The following is a 24093-nucleotide window of genomic DNA, read 5'->3' as shown; positions in this document are numbered from 1 at the left end:
TTTCACAAAATCCTCACTGTATCTGTACATTATGTGGGGAATAAAGCCTTCTTTGATAATAAGAAGGCATGAGGACTCAAGCACCTGTCCTGTGTCCTGATGTCCAGTCTCTTTTGTATACTAGTCCGTGTGAGTCAGATGAGGTGAACAGCACCCACAGTGAAGCTTGTTAACACTGGCTGAAGTCCTTTTGTAGAGAATAAAACACCATTTTAGATCACAAAAGGAGCTGTCAGAGTGGCAGCTAACCTATCGGCTCAACACAATATCCTTTTTTTTTTCCTCTTGAGAGCTTGAGAGAGAACAACCGAAGTGCAACTGGATAAAGATTCAGCTTTTTAGGTCAAAGCAGATGACTCATTTTTAGCCAACAGAAATGACAATCTTGTTTTTCCTCAATGCTTATATTCTTTCAATACCCCATGTCACCCCCCCCATTATCAGCTTGTATCCTCATGGATACATTAACCTATGTCTTACTGCATCAAAACATGTTTAACTTTATCCTGTAATTCTCTGTCCAGCGGCTCTATTCCCTATTCTATGACAGTGCATGAATTACACTAAAACAAGCTCTTATTGGAAGTCTGTTCAATAGCCTGCCAACAAATCTGAATTTCAAATAGTGTGGGCTGTGTCTGTGTGTACTTGCATATCTGTGTTATTTATCAGTGCCAGATGTCTATATTTACTCTCTCAAATCTCAGCGGAGATGAAGCCAAACCCTGCAGAAAAAGTTCCGTTATTACTGTATGTGTCTGCAACTTATTGTTACACTGCTGCTGCAGCCAATTAGAGGAATAATTTGGGTATTGGAAAGTGTGGAAAGTCTTGCTTTTCAAGCATTGGAAGGTACAAGAAGTGATGTAGAACCCAGAGGTTTAAAATAGGTTGTACATGTTTACTGTGGCAGTGATGCATCACACTGTAGAAGCACACTGATGTTGTTTTGTGCAGTCCCAATCAGTTACTCCTCATCCTTAAAGTCCATAAAATCGAAAATACTGTTTGAAAACACCTAATTGAAAGGATAAATATCACCTTTCTGTCGCTCGTCCAATTAAGTTTTACATTGTATGGTCTTCTCTGCCTCACTGTGGTTCGCGACCACAGGGGGGCTACCACGAGCACCTTCCATTCTTGAAAACAAACTTGGACAAGCGACGCGAAGGTGAGGTTTATATTTGGTTGAAAGTGTTCTCGCAAAGCATTATTTGGTTCTACAAGAGAGAGGACTTCAGGGACGAAGACTGTCTGGTTGTTTTGGCAAAAATACTTCTGGTTAATCTGGTTACCTCCACTGAAGAGCAGCACAACAGGTGCTTCACTCTCACATGCTAATGCTACCTGTAAATCGATGCTAAAAGATGCTAATGCTACCTATAAATCGATGCTAAAAGATGCTAATGCTACATGTAAATCGATGCTATAATGCTACCTGTAAATCGATGCTAAAAGATGCTAATGCTACCTGTAAATCGATGCTAATGATACAGATGAAGTGGACTTCTGGGGGATGCCTGAGAAGCAACGTTTCATGAGGGCAAAGCTGGCGTCATTAAATATCAATAAACTTTGACTCTAAAGTTTGGAAAGAGTGAGAGAAAACAGAGAGAGACACAAGACTGTAACTAAAACCTTGATATTAGACATTTTCAGCAAGACAAAAAGGCGGAGACTGGGTAAGTTAGCGTTATAATGAGGTTGATACAGAGTTTTATTATTATTCTGTCTCTCTTTGTATCACAGTATTTATTGTATAATTGAACAGACTAATGCAGCAACATTGTGTTCGTGTGTGTGTGTGTTATAATTAATGTCTTTGTCTAATTCCACCTTTTAACTTGGGGCACTGAAATGCATTTTTGGGCCACTGCAAAGAAAAGTATCATGACTGTGTGCTTCCTTACAGCTGTGCCAGGCCTGTTTTGCATTTGTGATGAAGCATTCTTATTAAGCAGAATGCGATGAACTTCCAGCCAACATTTTATATTTATTCTGGTTTAAAATGAATGTGAAAACAAGTCAGGCATCAGTTGTTTGCCATATTTTTTCCAAAAATCCTGTTAATTAAGCTTAATATGGAGAGATGATGATTTTTAATGAGTTTTCCACAGTTGAGTCATCCCACAAATGGCAAGCTGTTTTGGATATCATGGAAACAAATCTGATCAACTTTTGACTTTCACACATTTAAAGGAATAGTTCAGCATGTTTGTTTTCTTGTTAAGAGTTAGATGAAGTATGTAGTAGTCAAAGTAGTAGTAGAAGTAGTGTAGATGAGCTTAGCTTAGAAACTGGAAGCAGGGGGAAACAGCAAGCCTGACCTGGTCCAAAGTTCACCTCTGAAGCTCACTAATTAACATTTCTTTAATCTGAACACAAACATGAATGTAAAAATGGTGTTTTGTGGTTTTACAGGGAGTTTTCTTCATGTAACAGCATCTTGGCCCGGCATTTTGGTGAGAAAACTGTTGCTCGCGCTGATATACGCACTCTCTGAAATGACAAATAGCAATATTTACTTTTCTCTTTGTCCAAGTTTTATAAAATAGAACTTTTATCACTGAGCTTTTGACGTGCTGGTAGGCGTGTTTGTGATCTTTGGAGAGAGTGAAGCAGTTTCAATTTTGACAAGAATTTAAAATTTATTTTTAGTCGCTTACTGAAAATTGCAGTTGATTTAAAGTCACATTTAATCTTTGTGTTTTGTTTTTGCTGTTGTCAAGATTTAGTAAGTGGAGCTCAGTTTTAATTTTAGTCTCATTTTAATCAGTGTTTTAGTCATAATTTTCTCAGACACTTTTATGGTACCGTAATGGATTTTGCTGGAGGATATTTCTCCTGGCTATAAAAGTCTAGTGAGACGTAAGCATACCTTGAACTGTGTGATCAGTCATCTAGACTGAGAGTGTGTTACTGACTTACCGTACTTCTTTCATATTATATAAAAATGAATGCCTAAAGTTTATTAGAAAAAGTGTAATACAATCATTTTTCCTTCACGGCTTGTATTTATTTCCTGTATTTATCTCCAACACAACATTCCTTTGTGGCCTGTGCATGTTTGGTTGGGTGAAACAATCTCATCCGACATTATTGATGTTACAGATAATCAAATTATCAGCCTGTGAAGGGCCCCTCTGTCACCACACTGTGTGATGAATGCTAAGGTCTTGCCCTGCTTTGTTGCTGTGTTTACTGCCTGAAAAAACACACTTTTATATATATTACTGACAAAAATCATCCAATGAGAAAGATGCAGAGAGGCAGCAATTCGTACTTGCAAATAAATGATTGGTTAAAACAGAAAACAGCCAATGCACTGAAATGGTGACTGTGATCTAACTTCTGTCCAATCAGAGTCAACGATTTGTGTCTCGTCTGTACTTGTCGGTGCATAATGAATACAAATTTTGGTATAATTTCAGCTGTCATTACAATTTGGTAATGAATAAAAAGGAAGTCACGGAACATTGACACTGGAGTGAAGCTAGCTGTTTCCCCTTGTTTCCAGTCTTTATGCTAAGCTAAGCACATTGCCTGCTGGCTGTAGCTTCGCATCTAGCGTACAGACGTTTGAGTGGTATTGATCTTCTCATTTAACTCTTGGCAAGAAAGTGAATAAACACGCTCTCCAAAATGTCAAACCATTTCTTTTAACTCTTAAGAAACTGTTTGTCAGCACTTTGAGCCTGAAACGAAAATGAGAGAGGAGGATTCATGCACCGAGTGTTGAAAATAATAAGGCTCAGTTCTTTCCATTAAAAAGACAAAACAGGTGATTGCAGGTAAATCCCTCGCTGTTGTCACCTAATAAATCCGTTTCATTCATGAAGAGGTGATCTGTGTCTGCATGGAAATGAGTCTAAAACAGTTTAAAGGAGCAATATGTAAGAATGTCAGTTTAAAGCAGTCAAAAAATAAAAAGTATGAATTGGACAGATGGTCAGTTTATATATTGCACCTTTCAGAGGAGGTTGTTTAGCCCTGAGAAAACAGACATGTACTCTCAGCGCAGCAGTTGTCATGTGGTGTCACAGTGAATGCCTGCCCTTCACTTTAAGGCCAGGTTTGGTTCCACTGCGCAGACTAAGGTTCCTGTTTGTGGTGTGAACACTGATTCATACAGTTACCTCACCTGACCTGCTGTCCTCTTTAGCAGGATTTATCTTCCTTCCCCTAAAGGCGTCATTAGTCATCACTCTGCAGGCACAGGGGACAGAAGAGCTGAGGAAGCACACACACACAGACACACGCACCTTTATTGATGGGCGAATTGATTGCAGGGTCAAAATTAAAATGGGGTAATAATGTGACCTGTTGGCCTGATGGGGATTAACTGCTAAGGAGAGGACAGAAGCGCACACACGCTTGTTTCTCAGTGAGGGATTGACAATTTATTTCAGGGACAAACTGTATTTTCCTGAGCTCAAACATGAAACTAACTAATTCTTTCTTCCTTGCTTCACCCACTTGCTCTAAATAACAACGTCATCAAAAAACTGAATCAACCATGGACCCACAAAATGTCTTGGATTTGGATTTTTTGTTATTGTTATTTTTTTGTCATTTGAGTATTTTTGTGAAGGTCTGTGCTCCACTATCAAATCCTTGATAAAATAAAATATTTCAACCTTGAACGTAATGTTTGCCTGCCTTCAGAGTGGAGAATGTTAATCAGCTCCTCTGCTGAATTAACTTCATATTGGCTCAGTCGAGAGAATACTAATATTTTGCTTCCAAGCAACTGAATATAGCAACAAGAAATGAAAAACAGTGAATCAAAACATCCTTGAGTCTAACCTTCAGCCCTCTGCCTCTTATTCTTCCCCTTCTCTCTCGGTCAGGTGGTCAGCAGAGGGAGATCATAGTGTCTAAATCTGACACGAAGGTGTTGATAACAGACTACAACCCCTTGAAGGACTACACCGTCAGTATCATCGCTGTTAGTGGCATTGAGCAGAGCAGACCACTTCAGGGAAGACACAAAGGTGTGTTCATGCATTTTACTTTTTGCTCCTGTTGTATTACTGTCCTCTAATGTGTTGCTTCCACATACTCTGTTCTGCTCTGTTGTTGTGTCCACTGATGGGATCTTCATCACTCCACTCTGCCCGTCCGTTTTACTTGATACTACACAACTATACTCTCAAATCTTTTCTCCTCTTTCCTCTCTTCCCCCTTCCCTGTCTCCTAGCCTATTTTCTGCTTCCTCTCCTCCTTTCTACTCTCATTTCCTTTCCTCTTCAACTGTAATTCTGCACTCAAATATGTTGTGATGTGCTATACTCTCACGATCATCTCTCCACTGTAATCTCTCAGTATCAGTATATGTGCTTTCTTTATCGGCATATGTATGTGCTAATTTGCAATGAATCTGTTTCTTGTGCTGCAGCGGAAAGAGGTGAGAGCGATGGGGGAGACAAGACTGAGCCCCAGAGGCTGACTGATTCAGTTGTACCTCCTGAGGATGCCAATGAGATCTCTGGAGGTAGGACAAACGCACACAGGCACTGTTTCCAGGAGAGGAGGCCATATACAAATGCTGTGCTCGCATGAACGTATAAATAAAATGAAATGCGCTGAATAGGACTCTGCTTTAAGAGTCCTCCAGTCAGTTGCCATAGTGATGTTTGGAGGTAGGAAAAACAGCCATTAGTGTGGTCTTTAACACCAGCTCCATAGATCAGAGAGCCAAAAATATGACTGTTTCCCCCATGCGGAGCTGGGGTGCAACTGGTTAACAGCTAAATCCAGACATCGGCCTGGTGGTCTACTTACCCACCGAGCGAGAGGAAAGATGCCAAAACCATCTTTGCTTCAATGATGATTCATTTGTGGTGGTGCTTTGTGGAAACTATCGTGTGCAATGCTGAGTGATATTAGGTGACTGTGACCCCTGATATTGGGCGATGAGTGACCCACAGTGTTCACTTGTGTTTGTGTGGTTGCCTGTTAATTTGAGCTCCTCTCTCCAACAAGACCGTCTCACTTTCTGTGTGTTTTTGTAACCAAGATGTTCTTTCAGTTGGCAGCATTAACATCCTCCTATTTAAATGCCCAATATTTCACCCTCGACTGAAATGTGAGAGAAGACAAGAATGCATTCATTTTTGTCTTTAGTGTATGCCTCCGCTTACATAGAAACTGTCCTCTGCTGATTTCTTTACCAGTTCAGCAGGAAATCTGTGACTATAGAATAATTGATCGTTTTCAATGTGATTTTCTGAGCATGCTTTTCTGCGTATTAGAGAAAGATGAAGCAGGTAACTTGCATGGGATGGGCGTTTCAAGCAAAAACACACACATGCACACACAGAGAAAGAGAGAGCGACAGTACTTCACTCTCAAATGATTGTACGTATTTATTGTTGACTTACACTAGTTATACTTATACCCTAGTAGCTAGCTTTACCTTTCTCTTTTACCTTGTTGGGGCACACTGGTTTCTTCAGCCTGACTCATGTGTGGAGTGGAGAGTGGAGCTAGTAACTGGCAGAGTCGAATGGTCCAGACCAGACCAGACCGGACCGCTCTGCTGATGAAGGAGAGACGTTGTGGTGGCTTCAGAAACAGGAACTTTATTTTCTCTGCAGCAGAGAACACAACACCTGAGCTTATGTGTGTTATGGTGGCTGTGATAACACGCAGGTAGCCTACTCTTGCATAAACTATACATTTCTTTATAATTTAATGACTGTTTGAAAATTCGAAAATAGTGACCCATACCTCGTAATTGGCAGACTCAGATGAGAACGGTGTTTGTGGCTGAATTTGAATTGCTCTTGATGGCTGCTGATGTGTGACTGTGATTGTTGTTGCTTATATGTGTTTTTCTGTGCACGGTGATCATTAATCATATGGCACTAAAAGAAAGATATTCAGGAAGTTGTGATTATTGAATATGGTTAAAAAAAAAAGTCGAGCCTCCAATTCACTATAATACTATGTGTCATCATTTTTATGGACTATAACCAGAGATATTATTTTCGCAGTATAATTTTACTCTGGAATGCTATATGTGCACTTCATATTTGCTGATGGAGCAAGAGAGAGAAATACACTCTTACACAGAGAGAGAGAAAGAGAGAGCAATTAACCGTGTTATAAAGCTTATTTATGGACACTTTGCATCCGTGAATACATAATAAATTGGCTCCTGGGTGGAGGAACACATTGATAGTAAATCAAAGCAAATTTCATATTGACTCTTTGGTAGCACTTAAACTGCCCTTATCGCAATGTATTAACCTCCATTTCGAGCTACGGAAAAGAACTGAATTCGCAATAAATGTGTGATTGTCCTACCTAGATTCTTTTCTGAAAATACAATATGTTTAGATTCTTCCTATCACCAACTTTCCTCTCTGGAAAATCACTACTCACTCTGCCATCTTTACAAAAAGTCTTAAACAAGAAGTGAACGACAACAAGAACTAAAACAACATTCTCATGAAATATGAAATGCCTCATTGTTGTGCCATTGATGGGAGTTTGAATGGATTTGTTTTCAGCTCCGACTCACTTATTTCAGCGGCTCATCGAGACAATTAAAATCAGGTCTCGTCTCATTTTTGTCTCTCGGTTTTCGGAAAGCCAAATTTAATTTTCATTTGTGCATTCCTCAACCATAGAGGACAATATGGTGCAGAATTGAGGCAGTTATTGTTCTGGTAAAAATCACAGCTGTTCCCCAAACATCTTTTATGTGAGCTTGTGCGTTGAACCTGCCTGCAGTGCACTTATTCACAAAATAGAAACATGAAACTGCCATTAAACCCAGGCTTAAACTACAACTTTATAAAAATAAAAACTAATGAAGATCTATTAAAAAATAATGACTCCCTGGCTCCAACACGCACACACGCAGTGGTTTAGATCTTTGATGTTCTTTTCTTTCTTTCTCTCTTGCTCTCCTCTTCTCTTTCTTCCTGTCAGTAGGTAGATTAAAAGCTGGATTTCCTTCAGTCTGCTGTTATCAGAAGCACTCACCATTCACTGCAGCAGAGGTGACCTTGATTGGTGTTCTGCCTCGAACCTGTTGGGGATTATGATAATATCCTGCTGTGCTTCAGTAGATTTTTTGAATTTACTCTGTATGTGTGTGCGCGCGTGTGTGTGTGTGTGTAGCTTTGTGTACTGTAGTAATTTTCTGTTGTACTGTAAGGTGTGACTGCTTCTGTTTCCCTCATCTCTATCATGCCCAGTGTGTGACATATTTATGTTCTATAGTAATAATAATACCAATATCCCACAGTGCTCCATTGAGAAGGTATTACATGAAGTCTCCCTCTGTGCGTGCGTGTGCATATGCGTTTTTGTGTGTATATTAGCGATGCTAACCCAGTCCATCACTGCTTTGTTCCAGAGTAGTAATCAGCTCGCTTTTATGTCGGGGTGGGTTGTTTACAAAACCTTTCATTAACAGCTGGCTCATACTCTCATCTCCTCTCTGATGTGTGTGTGTGTCTGCTTGTGTGTGTATGTGTGTGGCAGACATCAGACAAGTCAGTTATCTTTTTGCACTCGAGCCAGCCGTGAGCACCTTTTATATGTGTGGGTTCCACCTCAGTCATGAAGTATTTGCAAATATATTGCAGTGTTTTTTCACTCTCTCCAGCAGTTTTATTACAATGACAAATTACTTTGGATGGATTATAAATAAAAGCTGATAGTAAAACTGTAATGTGAATTTGTCCTCCATGAAATACGTTCAAAACTGTTTTGCATGTCAACTTGGCAAGTCGAGATAAAAGAAAAAACAGAAAAGACAGAAAAATATGCAGAAAGCTGGTTATCTTTGGCTGCTTATATCCAAAACATCCTGGCTAGTGTGTGAGCGTGTGTGTCTGTATGTTTGCATGGGTGTTTGTAAGCAGGTTTGAAGTTGCTCGGATGTATTTAAAAGGGGAGAAGAACCATTAGCTAAAGGAAGTGTCATGAAACTTGCTCCACTCTCAGTAAAATAACTACCTTAGCCTCCCACTTTTGTTCTAAAGATACCCTACAAATGACTAAAGCGTATCTTGCAGAGCGTAAGCACAGGCTGCTCTGAACTAAATACAGACTATCCCTTCCAGGAGCTTTAAATGAAACTAATTTTCTCTCTGCTCTTGGGGTGTCATTGACTAAGCAAACAGGAAAGGGTTTAAAGGGATATTTTACCTTGGTAAAAGTTTCCCATATTGATGTCAGTCATTTGTAGGTTTGCACCCTAAAAGACGATGATTCGAATCATCGGTCAGGGACTCCTGGCTCTCAGTTTTGGGACAGCTGAAGTTGTTTTTTTTTTTTTTTTTTTTTGCAGCTTCTAAATCAATCAATGATCTGTGAACCAGATTCAGCTGCTCACTGCTGGAAGATGTGAAGAGAATTCCTTCTCTCCTTGAATATCAGTGTCTGAGTTGAAGCATCTGACTTTTTTTCTTTTTGCTGTGTCACTGTCTGCAGAGGAAAGCAGGATAAATACCTAGGCATGCTCCAATGATTAAAAAAAGCCAGACTACTGTGCCCTGTAGGAGTAACACTGAAATTGTGGAAGACAAAAACAGTCTGATTGAGCCTTAGTCATTCACTACTGTTAAAGTGCTTCATCGTTTGTTATCAGACAGGCATAATTACTGAGAGACATAATTGCCTTATCTTTATGCTCTGCTAACCAACCTCTAGTAATACTACACTTCCTTGAATTGAAACCTTAAACACAGTAACAAGTTTTTTCTTTGCACTGATCAAAAGGAAGCTGTTTTTTTTCTATGAATCTGAAGACAGGAAAAGAGCTGGAAGAGAGAGAGAGAAACATACTGGGTGAATCATAAAGCAACAGATATGGAGGCAGTGAGAAAATATCAGTGTCCTCTGTGAAATTGTTTATGTGTGTGAATCATTCATGCAGTAGGTCTGTAATGATATCTCAGCAGGTTAGAGATTGGAAAGACAAGCTGCTTCATTGAGAGTGCTCTGTGTGTGTGTGTGCGCGCGCGTGCGTGCACTGAGTTACACTCATCAAGTTTTAAACATTTGGTTGTCTGCCTTGAAGGTTTTGGCTGTAGAAGTACAGGATATAACTACTACAACTTTTCCAATGATAAAACCAAAGCAAACTGCACAGTCACATTTATCTTGGGGATGTTATTTAATTTCTGAATGTTTTCTTAAATCTCCTTGTGATAAAATCAGGGCAGGTCTATTCTAGAGTAGAAGAACGAAGACATGTAGAACAAAGACGGCGCCTCATAATGACTAAATTATGAAAATAAACTGAAAACAAAAGAGCTTCTTGCCAGCTGGAGTGCCAGAAAAGTTTGTCATACGTCTCCACTTTCCACTTGTTTTTGTCAGTTTGATCTCTGCCAACAAAAGACACTGTCCTCTCCCTCATCAACTGGCTGCATTTAAAAATGGAGGTTTCACTGCCTGACATTCATACTTTATTCTCACAGTCTAAAGTCTCAAAACGTCAACATCTACTGTTTCCAGTTTGGACTGAGACAGTACTGTTATTTGCTTGATTCACTGGTTCCATTTTAGTTAATCATCTACAGAAGAAACTTCTCTCCCAGAGGCAACATTCCTCACAATATAGTCATCTTTGGTATCTATATATAATTATTATAATTGTTTTTTTACATGGATATTGATCATGAAATTTTTTTTTTTTACCATACTGTCATCATGTAGTGTTCCTATGACTGTTCCTCTGTCGTCACTTTTTGGTTGGATGTCTCAACAACTACTGGATGAATTTCTAGCATGCTAACACGCTAAACAAAGATTGGTGAAATTGGTAAACATTGCCATGTTAGCATCGTCACTGTGAGCCTTAAAGCGTGTCGACATTAGCATGTAGCTCGAAGCACAGAGCTCCTTGCGAGGCTGCAGACTTGTCTTATCAGTATTGTTTTATTGGGAAGCCTGTGACTCAGCTGTCTTAACATGCGTTAGGTACATGTAGATAATTATTATTAATTATTCTTGATAATTCAATGACTTTGTTTCTCATAGACTGTAAGAAGCAAAGCTCAGCATTGGTTCCTTTTAACGATGATCGTCTTTCCCCAATCGCTTATACACTTCTTGTAAAGGACATTTGGAAAGCAATGAAAAACAACATATTTTGTCATTTAGGGTGGATGACTTGTATTTGCATTCCACTCTCTTTCTCTCTGCTGTTCCTCACCATAAGCTGTCCAATAAAAGCAATATTTGGCAAATTATCTTTTGCCCTCACCATAATTTGTTTAAAAACGGTCGATTTTTGTTCCATTATCTGCCGTATTAACAGTTATCCACTGCTGCTGGTTTCGTCCGTGTTTCATCCAAAATAAAGTCAGTGAGGAATTCTGTAGCCAAAAACAATAAATATTTGTGTTTTGCTTATAAAAGCAAGAACAAATCCATTAGTGGTCCCATGTGCAAGACGGTAATATATTTTCATTGGAAATTGGCCCTAAACAATGTTTCCTCAAAAATAATAGCTATTATTTGGACAGCTGCATGATATTAGATCAGAGGACATCTGTGTGTGTAAGTGTGTGTGTGTATACTGTCGGTGTGTCCATGGCTGTATTCATTACAAATGTGGGTCAGTAGCTCCAGTAGTAAAACAGATGGTTGTCGCCCTGCAGACCAGGAAGATGTAACAGATACTGAAAGTCAACACTGGTTTCTCTAATCAAAGACTAATGCTGCAGTCAAAAGAAAAGAAGAGTTTGTAATAATAATTTCCTATTTTTCCACCATTGACAGTGAGTTGTCACCTGGTCCACTCTTGAAGAAGCTAGGTTTCAGTTTAACTTTGACAGGTTAACAGTCACACTCTGTTTTGATGTTTCATTACGCTTATGACTTGCCTTCACATAAATTAAGGTTGGAGATATCGACGAAAAAGCACTGATGCTTTTCAGAACTCGTCAGTTATTTAGCAAGACTGACTTTAATATTGATATGAATTCACTTGTGAAATGGTGACTTGCTTTGTTTTAGCTTTTGTACATAAAGCAGTCGGAGCGCCGGGCCAACAGCACACCCAGAAAAGTGGTTATCGAGCAATACAGGGTAAGGCCCCTCCTTCCCTCCATGCTACGGTGCCTTTCTCAGTACATATTACCTAACAGGATGTGAACGGAGCATTGCCTTCGTCTCTCCCTGACTGAAGCTTCAAACCAGCGCTCGCACAGGCAGACACGCACACAGGTTGAACCCAGGGGACAGACGTAGTTAAAGTTGAACTGGAGGCCAATGAGATTCTGTTGACATTCACCACTCGGGGAGTGAAAGAGAGGGAAGAGTCCTCTAGTATCCATCACATCTGCAGAGTGTAACAGTCACACACCTGGAGAGAGGTTTTTTATATTTATAGCCAGCCTTAATTCCTAACATTATCATTTATTTCAGCTTTGGCACTCTCTTGGTAGATGTGTGTATGTGTGTGTTCATCTCGCTCTATTTATCAGTGCGTTAATTCCCAGCTTTAACATCCATTTAGTCTAAATCTCTCCATCTCTTTATGCCTGTGTGCTATGTGTGCATATCTGTATGTGTGCCTATGTGTCTTGCTTTATTTATTGCCCTATTAGTTTCCAGAATTACCAGTTATGCACTTCCTCTGCCGTGGTGCATTTTGCCCTGTATTTAATTTAATTTAATTTCCTTCCATTCAGTCAGTGTGATGCTCAGTGGCTACACACGATGTCAAAGGTCTGTGGCCGTGAGCGATGAGGTCAAAGCTGATACCACAAATGGCAGGAGACAAACACAGTGAATACATGCAGTCTGTTTAAATACGTGCACGCTACAAACCTACTGATGAGTGATGGTATCAGTTCCTTTGAACGCCTCTTAACATTACATCATTTCTTTCCACTGGAGTGCGAAAGAGCCTAATATGTGTGACATGGCTATGAAAAGCTTCAAAAAAATCTAAAATGGATGATGTCAATGTGATTCACAAATGACATGGAAATGCATAGTTTCAGTATGAGCTGGTGTGCAGTGTGAAGGGCAAAGTAAGGAGAGTGTTAAGTATTTAAAGAGAAAGTATTAAAATAAGCCGAAATGAAAAGTGAGGCGACAAAGTGTGAAGCCGGGTAAATGTCCTCCAGAAATGCACATTTCGTCTCCATTTGTCTCGTCTTACTTAACACTTTTTCCATCATTGCGAGTTGTGTTTTACATTTTGTTTTGGACATTTGCCAAGGGCTGAATTATTCCTGTTGAGAGGAACTAAAAACGTGTCATCCTCGCACAACGTTGGACGCCTGCTCGGAGACCTGGGAGCAGATCAGCCATTGCTCATTTGGATGTGTGTGCGTTTGTGTGGTCTCTGCGCTGGCCATACTTGTGTCCTTGTCCTCGATAAAGTGAGGGGATTCATGGCTCAGTTGAGCTAATTGTATGTCAGTGGTTAACAAGTGCGTGTGTGTGTGGATGTGCTAATGACGTTTTGGCCATTAGTGGCAAGGACTCCTTAAGTGCAGAGGTCAATTAGAATAATTAGCGCACACTTCCTCCCTGCTGTAGCATCTTCCCCCTCCCCCTTCATGGTCACAAATAGCAGTTACTATATCACCCTGTACAATTCTGTAGCTGTGGTGTGAGTCACGCCACGTTGGCTTCACCCTGTTTTCGAAGTTTTCTGTAGATGTAGTGTGACCAGAAATGAGCCACACTGAAAACCACTTTCACATTGCACACATTAACTACAATGGGATACGGTTGTTGTAGAAGAATCTGCTCAAAGAAATGCAGTACCAGCTTGCCATATGTGTCATTGTGTCATTGAAAGTGACATTCATTCAATTTGGTAATTGTGTGTTTAGGACCAAAATATACCATGAATGCCTTTCATAATCTCCTCTTTTTTCCCCCCCTCTGCTGTCCTGCTCTGTATTTCCTGCACTTGCGTTTTCTAGCTCTGCACTACCTCCTGCTTTATATGACACATTCATTGCTTTTTGCCTCCTCTCCTCTATACCCCTTTATGCCTTCCCCCTCCTCTTCCTTCATCCCCTCTTTGCACCCTTTTAGCATTTTTTTTAAAAATCTCACTTTGTTTTAATGCCTGACCTTTCTTAACCTCTCTTGTTCCTTTAAGCTCTCTTTCCTATCCTGTCCTCCATTTTTCCCAAATCCCACCCCTCTTGTGAGCCCAGTGGATCACCCTTTGTGGTTGACAAAGCTCATTAGACTATGAACTGTTGTTTGAAATGACACCAAATGCTCCTCTGGGTTGGTAAAATTAACCACATCCCCCCATTTTCAAGAGAGGCTTATTCATCGTTCAGAAGATCGTGGTTTAAAAGCTGATTTTGTATCATCTGTGGAACATGAGCAAATCGTAGCTCTGCTTTGCATACATTTCCATGATTTTTCGGTGGCTCATAATAACTAGTTTAGCTGCAGTAAATCCTCCTTACACAGTTTCCTGCCTGCGCCACAGAAGTGCTTACAGTTACTGTGCCTTCCCGTGTGTTGATGGATGTACATCAGTCAATCAAATTGTTGCTTGTGTTTGACTAAGACAAGCTAAAGCCCTGTCCACGGGAACACTGATATGTGTTTGTTTTCTTCCTCCTTTGTTCTCAAAAAATCCTGTTCACACAAGCACTGATTTAGAAAAGTTTCTGCCCAAATGAAAATTGATGTGCTGTGCAGAGCATGCCAAACCATCAGAGGGCGACCTGAACCCTGAAGCCAAGTTGACTAATCAGAAGCCTGAAAAAAGCTTTTACCAGCAGACTACCTGCTACTAGAGGGCCGACTGGATGGCTGATGCCAAAATATTTATATCGCCACCTGGTGGCTGGCTGCGATATAGGTCGTAAACCCTGCTCCCTCCATGTTAGCGGATGGCACATGGGCCAAACTGTAAATCAAATAAGTTCTCCAAAGAGGGTTTCTGGCATATTAGGCAGTTGTTACCATGTTGTTGTAAACGAACATCAGTTTTCTAACAAGTCTGCTTTAAATGAGTTATTTAATGCCATAAAAATCATCATGATTGAGAGCTAACCCTAACCTGTGATTGAGTCGGCTCGGCACCAGCTCAAGATGGCAGCACCTGTTTCTGGGATATTTTGGCTTCATTTTTGTACAGTGGGAGGAGGCAGAGCATTGTCTGTCATAATCTACATCAATGACCTGGCCCGTATTCCACAGAAAAAGTGGAAGAGTAGCGATACATTTTTCCATCCACCACTGCATGAGAAATCCCCTTGTGTAAACACAGAGAAAACCTCTGTTTTTCTATACGTCCTATACCTGTCTATGCATTAACACAGAAAACTGAGTTTCTGAACATCTTCAGACTGGAAGGAGTTTACAAAAGGTCTGTTTCCAGTGACCTAAAACACAGTGTGTATGTGGATGAAAGGCCAAAACAAAACAAAAAAAAAACCTGTGTATGTGTGGACTAAACATAAAAGACAGAAACAGAGGAGTAGAGGGAGAAAAGAGGGGTGGGCTGGCAGGCCTGCAGAATTAATAAGTAAGCCAGTATTGTATGAAATAGTGACATAAAAAGCCTGGTTTGTGCACCACACCCATCTCTAAGGTTCTTACAATGTATGCATGGGGCTAAAAAATAACTAGACAGACTGATAAGGTGGACTTAACTTTCGAAACAGAAACCCACACAGTTCAACAAGTGTGTGTGTGTGTGTGTGTGTGTGTGTGTGTGTGTGTGTGTGTGTGTGTGTGTGGTCTGTAATGATATCTCAGCAGGTTAGAGATTGGAAAGACAAGCTGCTTCATTGAGAGTGCTCTCTCTGTGTGTGTGTGTGTGTGTGTGTGTGTGTGTGTGTGTGTGTGTGTGTGTGTGTGTGATGGAGAGATTAGGGGAAGACAAACAGAAGGAAAAGAGGTAAGGCAGAGATGGAGCGCAGACTCGGAGAGAGAGGCCATGTGTTGCTTTCAGCATACATAAAGTGTCTGTTTGTTCAGATCGTCTGTACATTCAGTGAAGTGGAACAGAACAAGACAGCGGATTAAAGATCAGGAGGCCAAGCATGGAAAGGTCTCTGTTGGAATGACACAAGTGTCTAAAAACAGCTGTCGGATTACACCTTAAAGCCCACTGGATCACACGACTTACACACACATACACACTCTCTGTCTCTCTCACACACACACTCGTGTAGACCCACAGGTCTCACCAATGAATATGAATGTTTGTGCCTGGCTGAGTTTGTCTGTTGCTCTGAGAGCTGCTGAGCAAACGACAGGTGTATCAATCTGCTGCCTGTCTCACTTGATTGAATAAACAAGCCAATAAAACAAAGAAAATCTCATTTTTTCAGCTCTTGTGTACCACCAGTGCTTTTTGGAAGAAACAAGCTGCTGTGGGCAGGTTAAAACACCTCCCTGGGTTTTTTATTTGGTTTGTTTCCAAGCAGTATACTGTACAGCAGTCACATCTTTGTTTTACTGCCTGATGTTTTGATTCTTGTCAATGTCATATTTTCAGCTTATGAGCTGATGAACAACTAACACGATTTTGACAAAAATAATCTCTCCTTGAGGATAATTTACGAGCTGTTCTTAAAGTTTCATTCACATCACGTGAACATCATCAGCAGGCAGGGTTTTACTGATTGTCATGGAATTGTAGACGATTAAATTTCCATTTTTCAGAGCATTTTTTTGTCCATTTGACTTAATGGTTGAGCATTAACGTTCTTTCTTGCCTTTGGAAACTGTATTTGACAAAACCACCTGACCTCTTGCAATCTCAAGGTCCATTAAGTAGCTAATTTGGAGTTTTGGATCATTTCACATTAAATCCATCAGCAGTGATGACTCACAAGTTAATTACAATCGTCCAAACTTGACATCATGGCGGCATGAGGTAATGCTCTTTCTCAAGGAACCTTAACCCAACCAATTTATTGGGAAAAACAATGAAAATAAGAAATACAGATGTGAATAGACTGTCTTAGCAAATAGACAGTCAGTGGTGGCAAAAGGAAAAAGCTAGTATTAAAGAAGTCCTCAACTCCAGATGACCCCGAAGCCAATAATAACTAACAACCTGTTAGCGAGGCGTCAGTACAGTTTTACAAAGTGTTCCTGAGCCCATGTAGTCATATAGTTTATACAGTTTTTGTTTTTGGAGCATTCCACATCTTTTCCTGTCTTTTGTTGCTCCTGTCCCAACATGTTTGAAATATGTTGCTGCATCAAATTCAGAAAAAGCAGATATTTACAAAAAGCAATGAAGCTCACAGTCTGTTATATATATATTCACAGAGTGTCCCAACTGTTTTACAGAATGTCCAAACAAAACCAACCTGACTGTATTCTCTCTGTAAGAGAGTCAGGTTGGTTCTGTTCAAGTTGTGTAAAGCTGGTTTATTCTTGGCAGGATTTTTGTGGACGACTGATGCTTAAGGGTGTCTGAGAATGGGCTACACAAGTTTCAGACAATAAGCCTTTCACTTGGAAAACATTTTGATATGTCTGAGCAGGCGTGTGCAAATGATGAATTCAACGATGGCTGAATTCCATATAGCTGCTTTAGTTCCAGGGTCCTGGTATTGTGCATGTTGGCTCACTGTCACATTGTCATGACTTATTGGGACACTTAACTAGAACAGAGTCATCATTTATGTTATGAGTAACACCAGTCAATGGTTCTGCTGTGAAAAAGGTCAGTGTCCAGGAAGGCACCATTGAAATGAACATTTGTATGATCATGTTTTTTTTTATTCTTATCTGTTCAGAAGGGATAAATGCCCCACCACTCTATCTTTAGGAAAAAAAACTGGTAGAGACAGATTGTGGGGACTCAATTACGTGTGATTTTTCTATTGGTTGTATTTATTGGCTAAATGCTACATCTGCAGGTGAATTAGACATATATTATCTTCTGGAATTTTGGTAAAAATGAAAAGAGAATTAGTCTCGTCTTTGGCACGAGTGGTTAAACGGGTGTACGGGTTATGATATGGAAAACTGTCCAGGAGGATCATTTTTTCATTTCATTATGGCTTCATTGTGGCTGTCTCTTTAAATGCTAGTCACATTTTCATCTCTGTTTGGTAGAGCGCTTAGCAAGCACACCTACACATAGACAGATGAGGTGGAAAGGACCAGACTATATTGATTCAAAGTGAGCATTTTCTCCACAACATGCAGGGAACTGTTTCTATTGAAACATTAGGTTGTACATGATAAACAGCAGGCAGGAGAAGTGGCTCTTATTACTATTCATCCTGAAATGATATTGAGAAAACATCTCTCAGGGATGACCATAAAAGAGGCAGGTCACCTACTGTATAATATTATGTCCATTTCACCATTTCACTGAAGTGTATTTTAACACCTGGTGCATTAATATATCAAAATGAAACTTACTAACTTGTGTTCAACTCTTTTGGAATCAGCGTCTGATTATTTTTCTAATCAATTAGCTGTATGTCGGAGCTGAAGTGCTCTTCTAAAAGCAGGTTTAGAGAATGTGGGAAATGTTCTCACTGATGTTGAGACTGTCGCTGCTGCTCTCCATCTATCTGCATGTCTGTCACTGATCTCAATGTTAATTCCAGACACTGAAACACAATCACAGTGGCAGGGGAAATAAAACTTAACTAGAGAGAGATTGAAATGACAGCACACTCCACTGATCCCTGGCTAAATAGAGGTCAGCAATAAATCTAGGCCGGCTGGGAAGAGCTACTGTTAATGAGAACAGAGAGAGCGACAAAGAGAAGGAAGAAAGAGAGGGTGGAAAAGTTTTCTGAACTCGATAAGTAGCGTTTGAAGATGTGCTGTGTGAGGCTCTTTATTTACTTGTTTGTGTATTGTGCATACATTACTCTCCCAACTACATCCGTATGTTTGAGTGTGTGTGTTTCCTCCCGGGAGTAGGAGATTACAAAGCAATCTGCTTTGCTTTAATTACTCTGGTCTGCTTTGCTGATAACGTGTAGCCTATACTTGTACGTATTTAAACCTCTGTGTGCTGTATTTGTGTGTTTGTGTACTGCTGCATGTATTACTACTGCTTACTGCTATTTATACTACTTGTCTATAGCATTTCTCTCTTCTAGTTCGCAGCTCTGTTCCCCGTCTTCGTTACAGTCTTTGTTGCATGTCTGTCTTCGCTCTGCGAGAAGTTGTGGCCAGTCGACAGTGGCTTCCATTGTTGCACACGCATTTTTAATACCCATTTCTCCACCCCCACACAAGTTAATTCAATTGTCAAGGAGCCACATAATTTTTCCCACAGCACTGCAGACTGCACTGTGGGCTGGGTTGTAAAATGTGGTCGCTCGCTCTCTCTCATGGACACCAGGTGGACGGTCTGTCTAATCACATGCTCACATGCCAGTTATGGTTGGTGTTTGTCCAATTTTGCAGTCACATGTAAATAGGCTCAGTGATGGCAGCGCCTTTTCTAATCATGTCCTTCTATGCAAATGAGGTTCAGGCGTAGTTCAGCCAACCTCTTGGTTCACAGTCAGTGAATATAGAGATATGGACACAAATCTTGAGCTTGATGACATAAAATGTTTGAGCAGTAGCTGCTTTGGTTTCAGACACCCGGTATTGCACATGTTGGCTCACTTTTACTCTGCCATGGCTTATTGGGACACTTGAATAGAGCAGAGCCATCTTTAATGTGGTTAGTAACACACATGCTTTTCCTGCTGTGAGTGCTACTGCTGCGATAAAAGGCTTATTTTGACCCAAATTTCTAATGTCTGCAACTTAAACCAAGTATTTCCGGTTATACCTGAGTATACTGTATGTACAAAGACAGTTGCACACGAAAAATGGCTGCATTTGTGAAACAGCTGAAGAAAATAATGAGCATATTTGCTGTGCAACTGTCACTAGCTACGGTTTGCAGCTATGTGAGCGTTTTAACATTTCAGGCCATATACCAGCACAGCTTTTGGACACAGAAACATTTTCTCAATAGACGGCCACTCGTGTTAGCACTCGTTGTAGTACTGCTTGACGTTTTAACAGTGCTTGAATTTCTTACATGAACACTTAGTTTAGTTGTAATATGGTAGGCAAGAGAAGCTCAAATACTTGGTTCCTGTCATGCATACCAAGAAGTTGTTGTGGTGGGCTGAAATGTGTATTTCAGCTCCAATAGCTGCCTGATAGAATACGCTCTCCAGCAGACAGAAGAAAACTTGCCAAACTCTACCGCAGTAGCTCTTCTGCCATACATGACGTTAGAGACCGTCAGTGGACGGCAGAACTAAAAGGGTTTCAGATGTGGGAAATTACTCCGGCACAGATATGTCATCCTTTGACTAATACACAACGTGCAAATACGTTTAAACTTTGGCAACTCTTCCCTCCATCCTAGCCTCAAATCTGACCTTCACTGTGACTCATACCATTAAAGGACCTCTTCAGAAAATATGGACCGTGAACATGTCAGCGCTTGAAAAGATTTTCCAAATTTTTCACCATTTTGTCCCCATACGAATAGAAATGCAAGAACACACACATTATCAGGAGAGATTGACATGTCTTGTGCTCTGCCATGACAGTTTGTTTCAGCTACGGAGTATTTAAGAAAGATTTTGGTGCCAGACAAAGCCTGCCTCTTATTAGTTAGCCACAGAGATGGACAGAGTGAGATGGGATTGGAGAGAGGCAGAGAAGAACGGGAGCAAGCGTGGACTTGGACAAAGGAAGACTTTGCACCGCAAAATCTGTCAGTATATCTGTGGTATTTCATCAAAACCAAACACAGCGTTTCACCTTCTCACCGTTTTTCTTTCCTCCTGCTTCACTCCCTTTCACACCCACTTCTCCCTCTTGTGAGCACACAGACACTGTACCCCACTGTTCACCAGTCGATGAACTTTGACCGGCAGCAAAGGCGTTAGATGGGAAAAGAAAAGGGGGGAAAGAGGTGGAGAAGGGGAGAAGAAGACGAAGGGCAGATGGAGCTTAGAAGGAGCAGAGGGGCCTTTGACAAGCCTGCTATTGTCTGGCACTCAGTCAGAGAGGGATTCAACAGCAACTGCAGTATTAAGATACTGGAGGCATTCCCTCTGACATGCATTGTTGGGAGGACTGTAGTGTGCATAATTATGTGTATGACCATGTGTTGTATGTGTGCGTTTGGATTTCCTATTCCTCTGTTTCCCTTAACTATGTTCTCTGTGTCTACATGTCTGTTTGACGCACATAGACATACCTTATGTTAGCTTGTAGTCAGTTGTGAAACCTTCAGTATGTTTGTGTGAAAGTTCTTATGAACTACTAGCCTGTCTCAAAGTAGTGTTTTGCTAAATCAGATTTAGAACTGAAGAAACCTCTTTGGTAGAAATGAGTCAGACACATTTGTGACCAAATGATATATTAAACTTAACTGCATTTGTATCACGGGTATGGCTTTGCTTTATTTGTGTAACGTACAGTATGAACACTGAGAGAACTCTGTGCCTTACAAGAGTGACAGTCGGAGGAACTGCTCAGATTAAGCTAATCTAACTCAGCCAATGTTTATTTGTTAAGCGTTCTGCTCCTGTCACGTTATTTTGTTATTTTTGGGAAATGTAGGTTAAAGTCTTCCCAGCTTAGATTTTTATTAAACAGCATTTTGAGCAGGTCAGAGTTGAATTAGTGCAGTTAGCAAACAACACTAATACTTAAAAGTTTCTTGATAAGTGAAAATGTAACGTGGTGTTTGAGATTTGCGATGTTGCTTAGACTAGGCTTCAGTGAAGGACAAGGCAGTATATGCAGTATATGCAGCATGACAAAATAGGTTAGGGTTAGATGCTGCATTCACAGATGGAACCTGGCTGTTTTTGGCCACTCTTGATTGATTATTAGTGTTAATAATTGAAATAAAAAAAGGTTAAATATGTGAAAGTAATGTTCAATAAAGCATATTTGATTAAATGTATTTCATTGGATGACTTAAATGATAACATGTATGGTAAAGTCCTCCTGTTTTCAGGAATTCAGGTGTAGGTTACACTATCCAATAAAGTTAGCAAAGCATGCGATCTGAATGTAATTAGATTTGTTTGTCTTTCAGTACTTAACACAAACTTGCATTAAATCTACTGTTGCTTGAAATTAACTACTACCCAGTTAACAAAGACCTGCCAAAAACACACTGAACTTAGTAACATTTTGTTCCCTTACTTCCTTTCCTCTGTCCTGTCTGATGAGAAGTGAGCGTAATATAATGCACTCAGTGACAGAAAGCACAGAACCTGGACACAATGACATTACTGTGAGTCAAGGTTTCATGTTTACTGAGCTGGATTATCCAACTTTTACAATTATGGAAGTTGTTTCTCAAACTATATTATAATGAATGGCAGGAAAAAATGATGTCGAGCTAAACTGTTTACAGACATCAGCAGGGATAATGTGAAGGAGAGGAGCAACCTTGATTACTGGTTCAGATGTAAAACACTGGTGTCATGCCTAGTTGAAGGACATTCTCACCACCCTGCCAACAATAGGCTTGGGAATGGTCAACTAGCTGTAATTAGCTATAATTACGACCCTCTAATCCTCTGTTTACCGTCTCCTTCGTCTGTCTTGATGCCGTTTCACATTGCACAGTGCCCCGCTCTCCCTCTCTGAGTCTTTCTTTCTTAAACATGAAGTCCCTCGTCTCTCTATTTACCCACAGTGTCAACAGCAGTTACTATAGACGCTTACACGCCTCTAAATGTCTCTCACTTTTATCATAGAATGGGTCCTCAGTTGATCTGTGTCTTTGTGTGAGTCTTCTATCGCTTTAAAGAAGCCTCTCTGGTGCTTAGTTACGGTTCTTTCCTTCCTTCCTTGAACCTTAGATTTTCTTTAAAGGCCATACTTGTTTGTTTTCTAAGTAAGGAAACTCTACAAAGAACCATCTTTTCACTCTTTGGCCTCTCAGCCTTCTGCCATTTTACTGAAACTCTCATACTAAGCTACAACTTGTCCTGTCAACAGGGTAGTAGAATAATTTAAATCATTTGCTCACTCTAAAAGGCATCATATACAGTAGGTTGTTTAAAAGAACCCTTTTGGCAAAATTAACCTGAACACTGAGGATGTATTTATAATCTTCGTGGCTTTTTCAAAACCCTACCTGAAGAGTATTTCATAATAGCACCTCAGTCTGATACTGTATGTCATTCATATGCAAACCAAAGATTGTCATAAGCTGTCTCTCGACCTTTTTGTCTTTCCTTCTCTCCTCCGTCTGCCGTCTGCAGCAGATGGATGGTTCAAACAGTCAGGCAGACACAGACAGCAGACAGACAGCTCTGTCTGGAAAATTTCTTCTTGAAACGAATACCTGCGTGCCTTATCATCACACAATGTCTTTTTATGAATTTCAATCTTCAGATTGTGTTGGCCTGAGATAAAAGCACAAATAGCACTGGCGGTACAGTAAACGCTACATATATTGTGTGTATACTGTATATTTTAGTAAATCACTTCCCAAAATACAGTAAAATTTCCTTTTGCCAGCAAATAGCTGGTTTGCGTTATTTTGTAGTTGTTAGTTGACTGTGTACAGAGAGGGGAACACGAGGAAACTAAATTATAACAAAGGTCTTGGGACGAATCCAGACCACTGCAATTATCCAGTCTCCACCTGAGCCGCTGAACTGGCATCTACTGTTAGAGCCTAGTGAGCAATTGAACCTTTCCCTCCGCTGTCCTAATGGAGATATCAAAAAAACAATCCCTGTTGTGTTAAGTTTGGATTGATTGATGTAAATATTAACCAGCAGCAGCTGAATTGTGTATATACTCTGACTCACGGTATCACTCCACTCTGTAATCTTTATCCGAATCCTTTAAATGTACAAAAATGCAGAGGAATCATTCATACTTCCTGCAGTCAGCACTCTCTTTTACTGCTTTTCTTCATTTAGACACAAATGTCCAAACTCATCAGCATCTTCGGGGTCATTCACTATGACTTGACAGATACAGGATTTATGATGCAGCATTAAGTGATAATTTAATTCAATGGATATGATACAGGGTAGGATGGCAAGATAAGCAGTTATGGTATAATTGGTAGATAAATGAACTAACAAAAGTGTGTGTGTATGTGTCTGTGTTCATGCTTGTGTGTCTGTTCTCACGCTTACT

At 40.2% G+C, this 24093-nt stretch overlaps 1 protein-coding gene across 3 annotated transcripts in view; it reads left to right on the top strand.

Moving 5' to 3' along the window:
• Positions 1-24093, top strand: part of col14a1a (collagen, type XIV, alpha 1a) — a 132600-nt gene that overhangs the window by 14669 nt on the left and 93838 nt on the right. For all 3 annotated transcript variants that reach the window (XM_070965931.1, XM_070965929.1, XM_070965930.1), the window contains exons 4-5: positions 4851-4994; positions 5399-5494. In XM_070965931.1, the coding sequence (XP_070822032.1) occupies positions 4851-4994; positions 5399-5494 (240 nt within the window). The remainder of the gene's footprint in view (positions 1-4850; positions 4995-5398; positions 5495-24093) is intronic.

Source organism: Chaetodon trifascialis, chromosome 7, assembly GCF_039877785.1.
Source record: "Chaetodon trifascialis isolate fChaTrf1 chromosome 7, fChaTrf1.hap1, whole genome shotgun sequence".
NCBI lineage: Eukaryota > Metazoa > Chordata > Actinopteri > Chaetodontiformes > Chaetodontidae > Chaetodon > Chaetodon trifascialis.
This window is presented reverse-complemented; position numbering and strand designations above follow the sequence as displayed.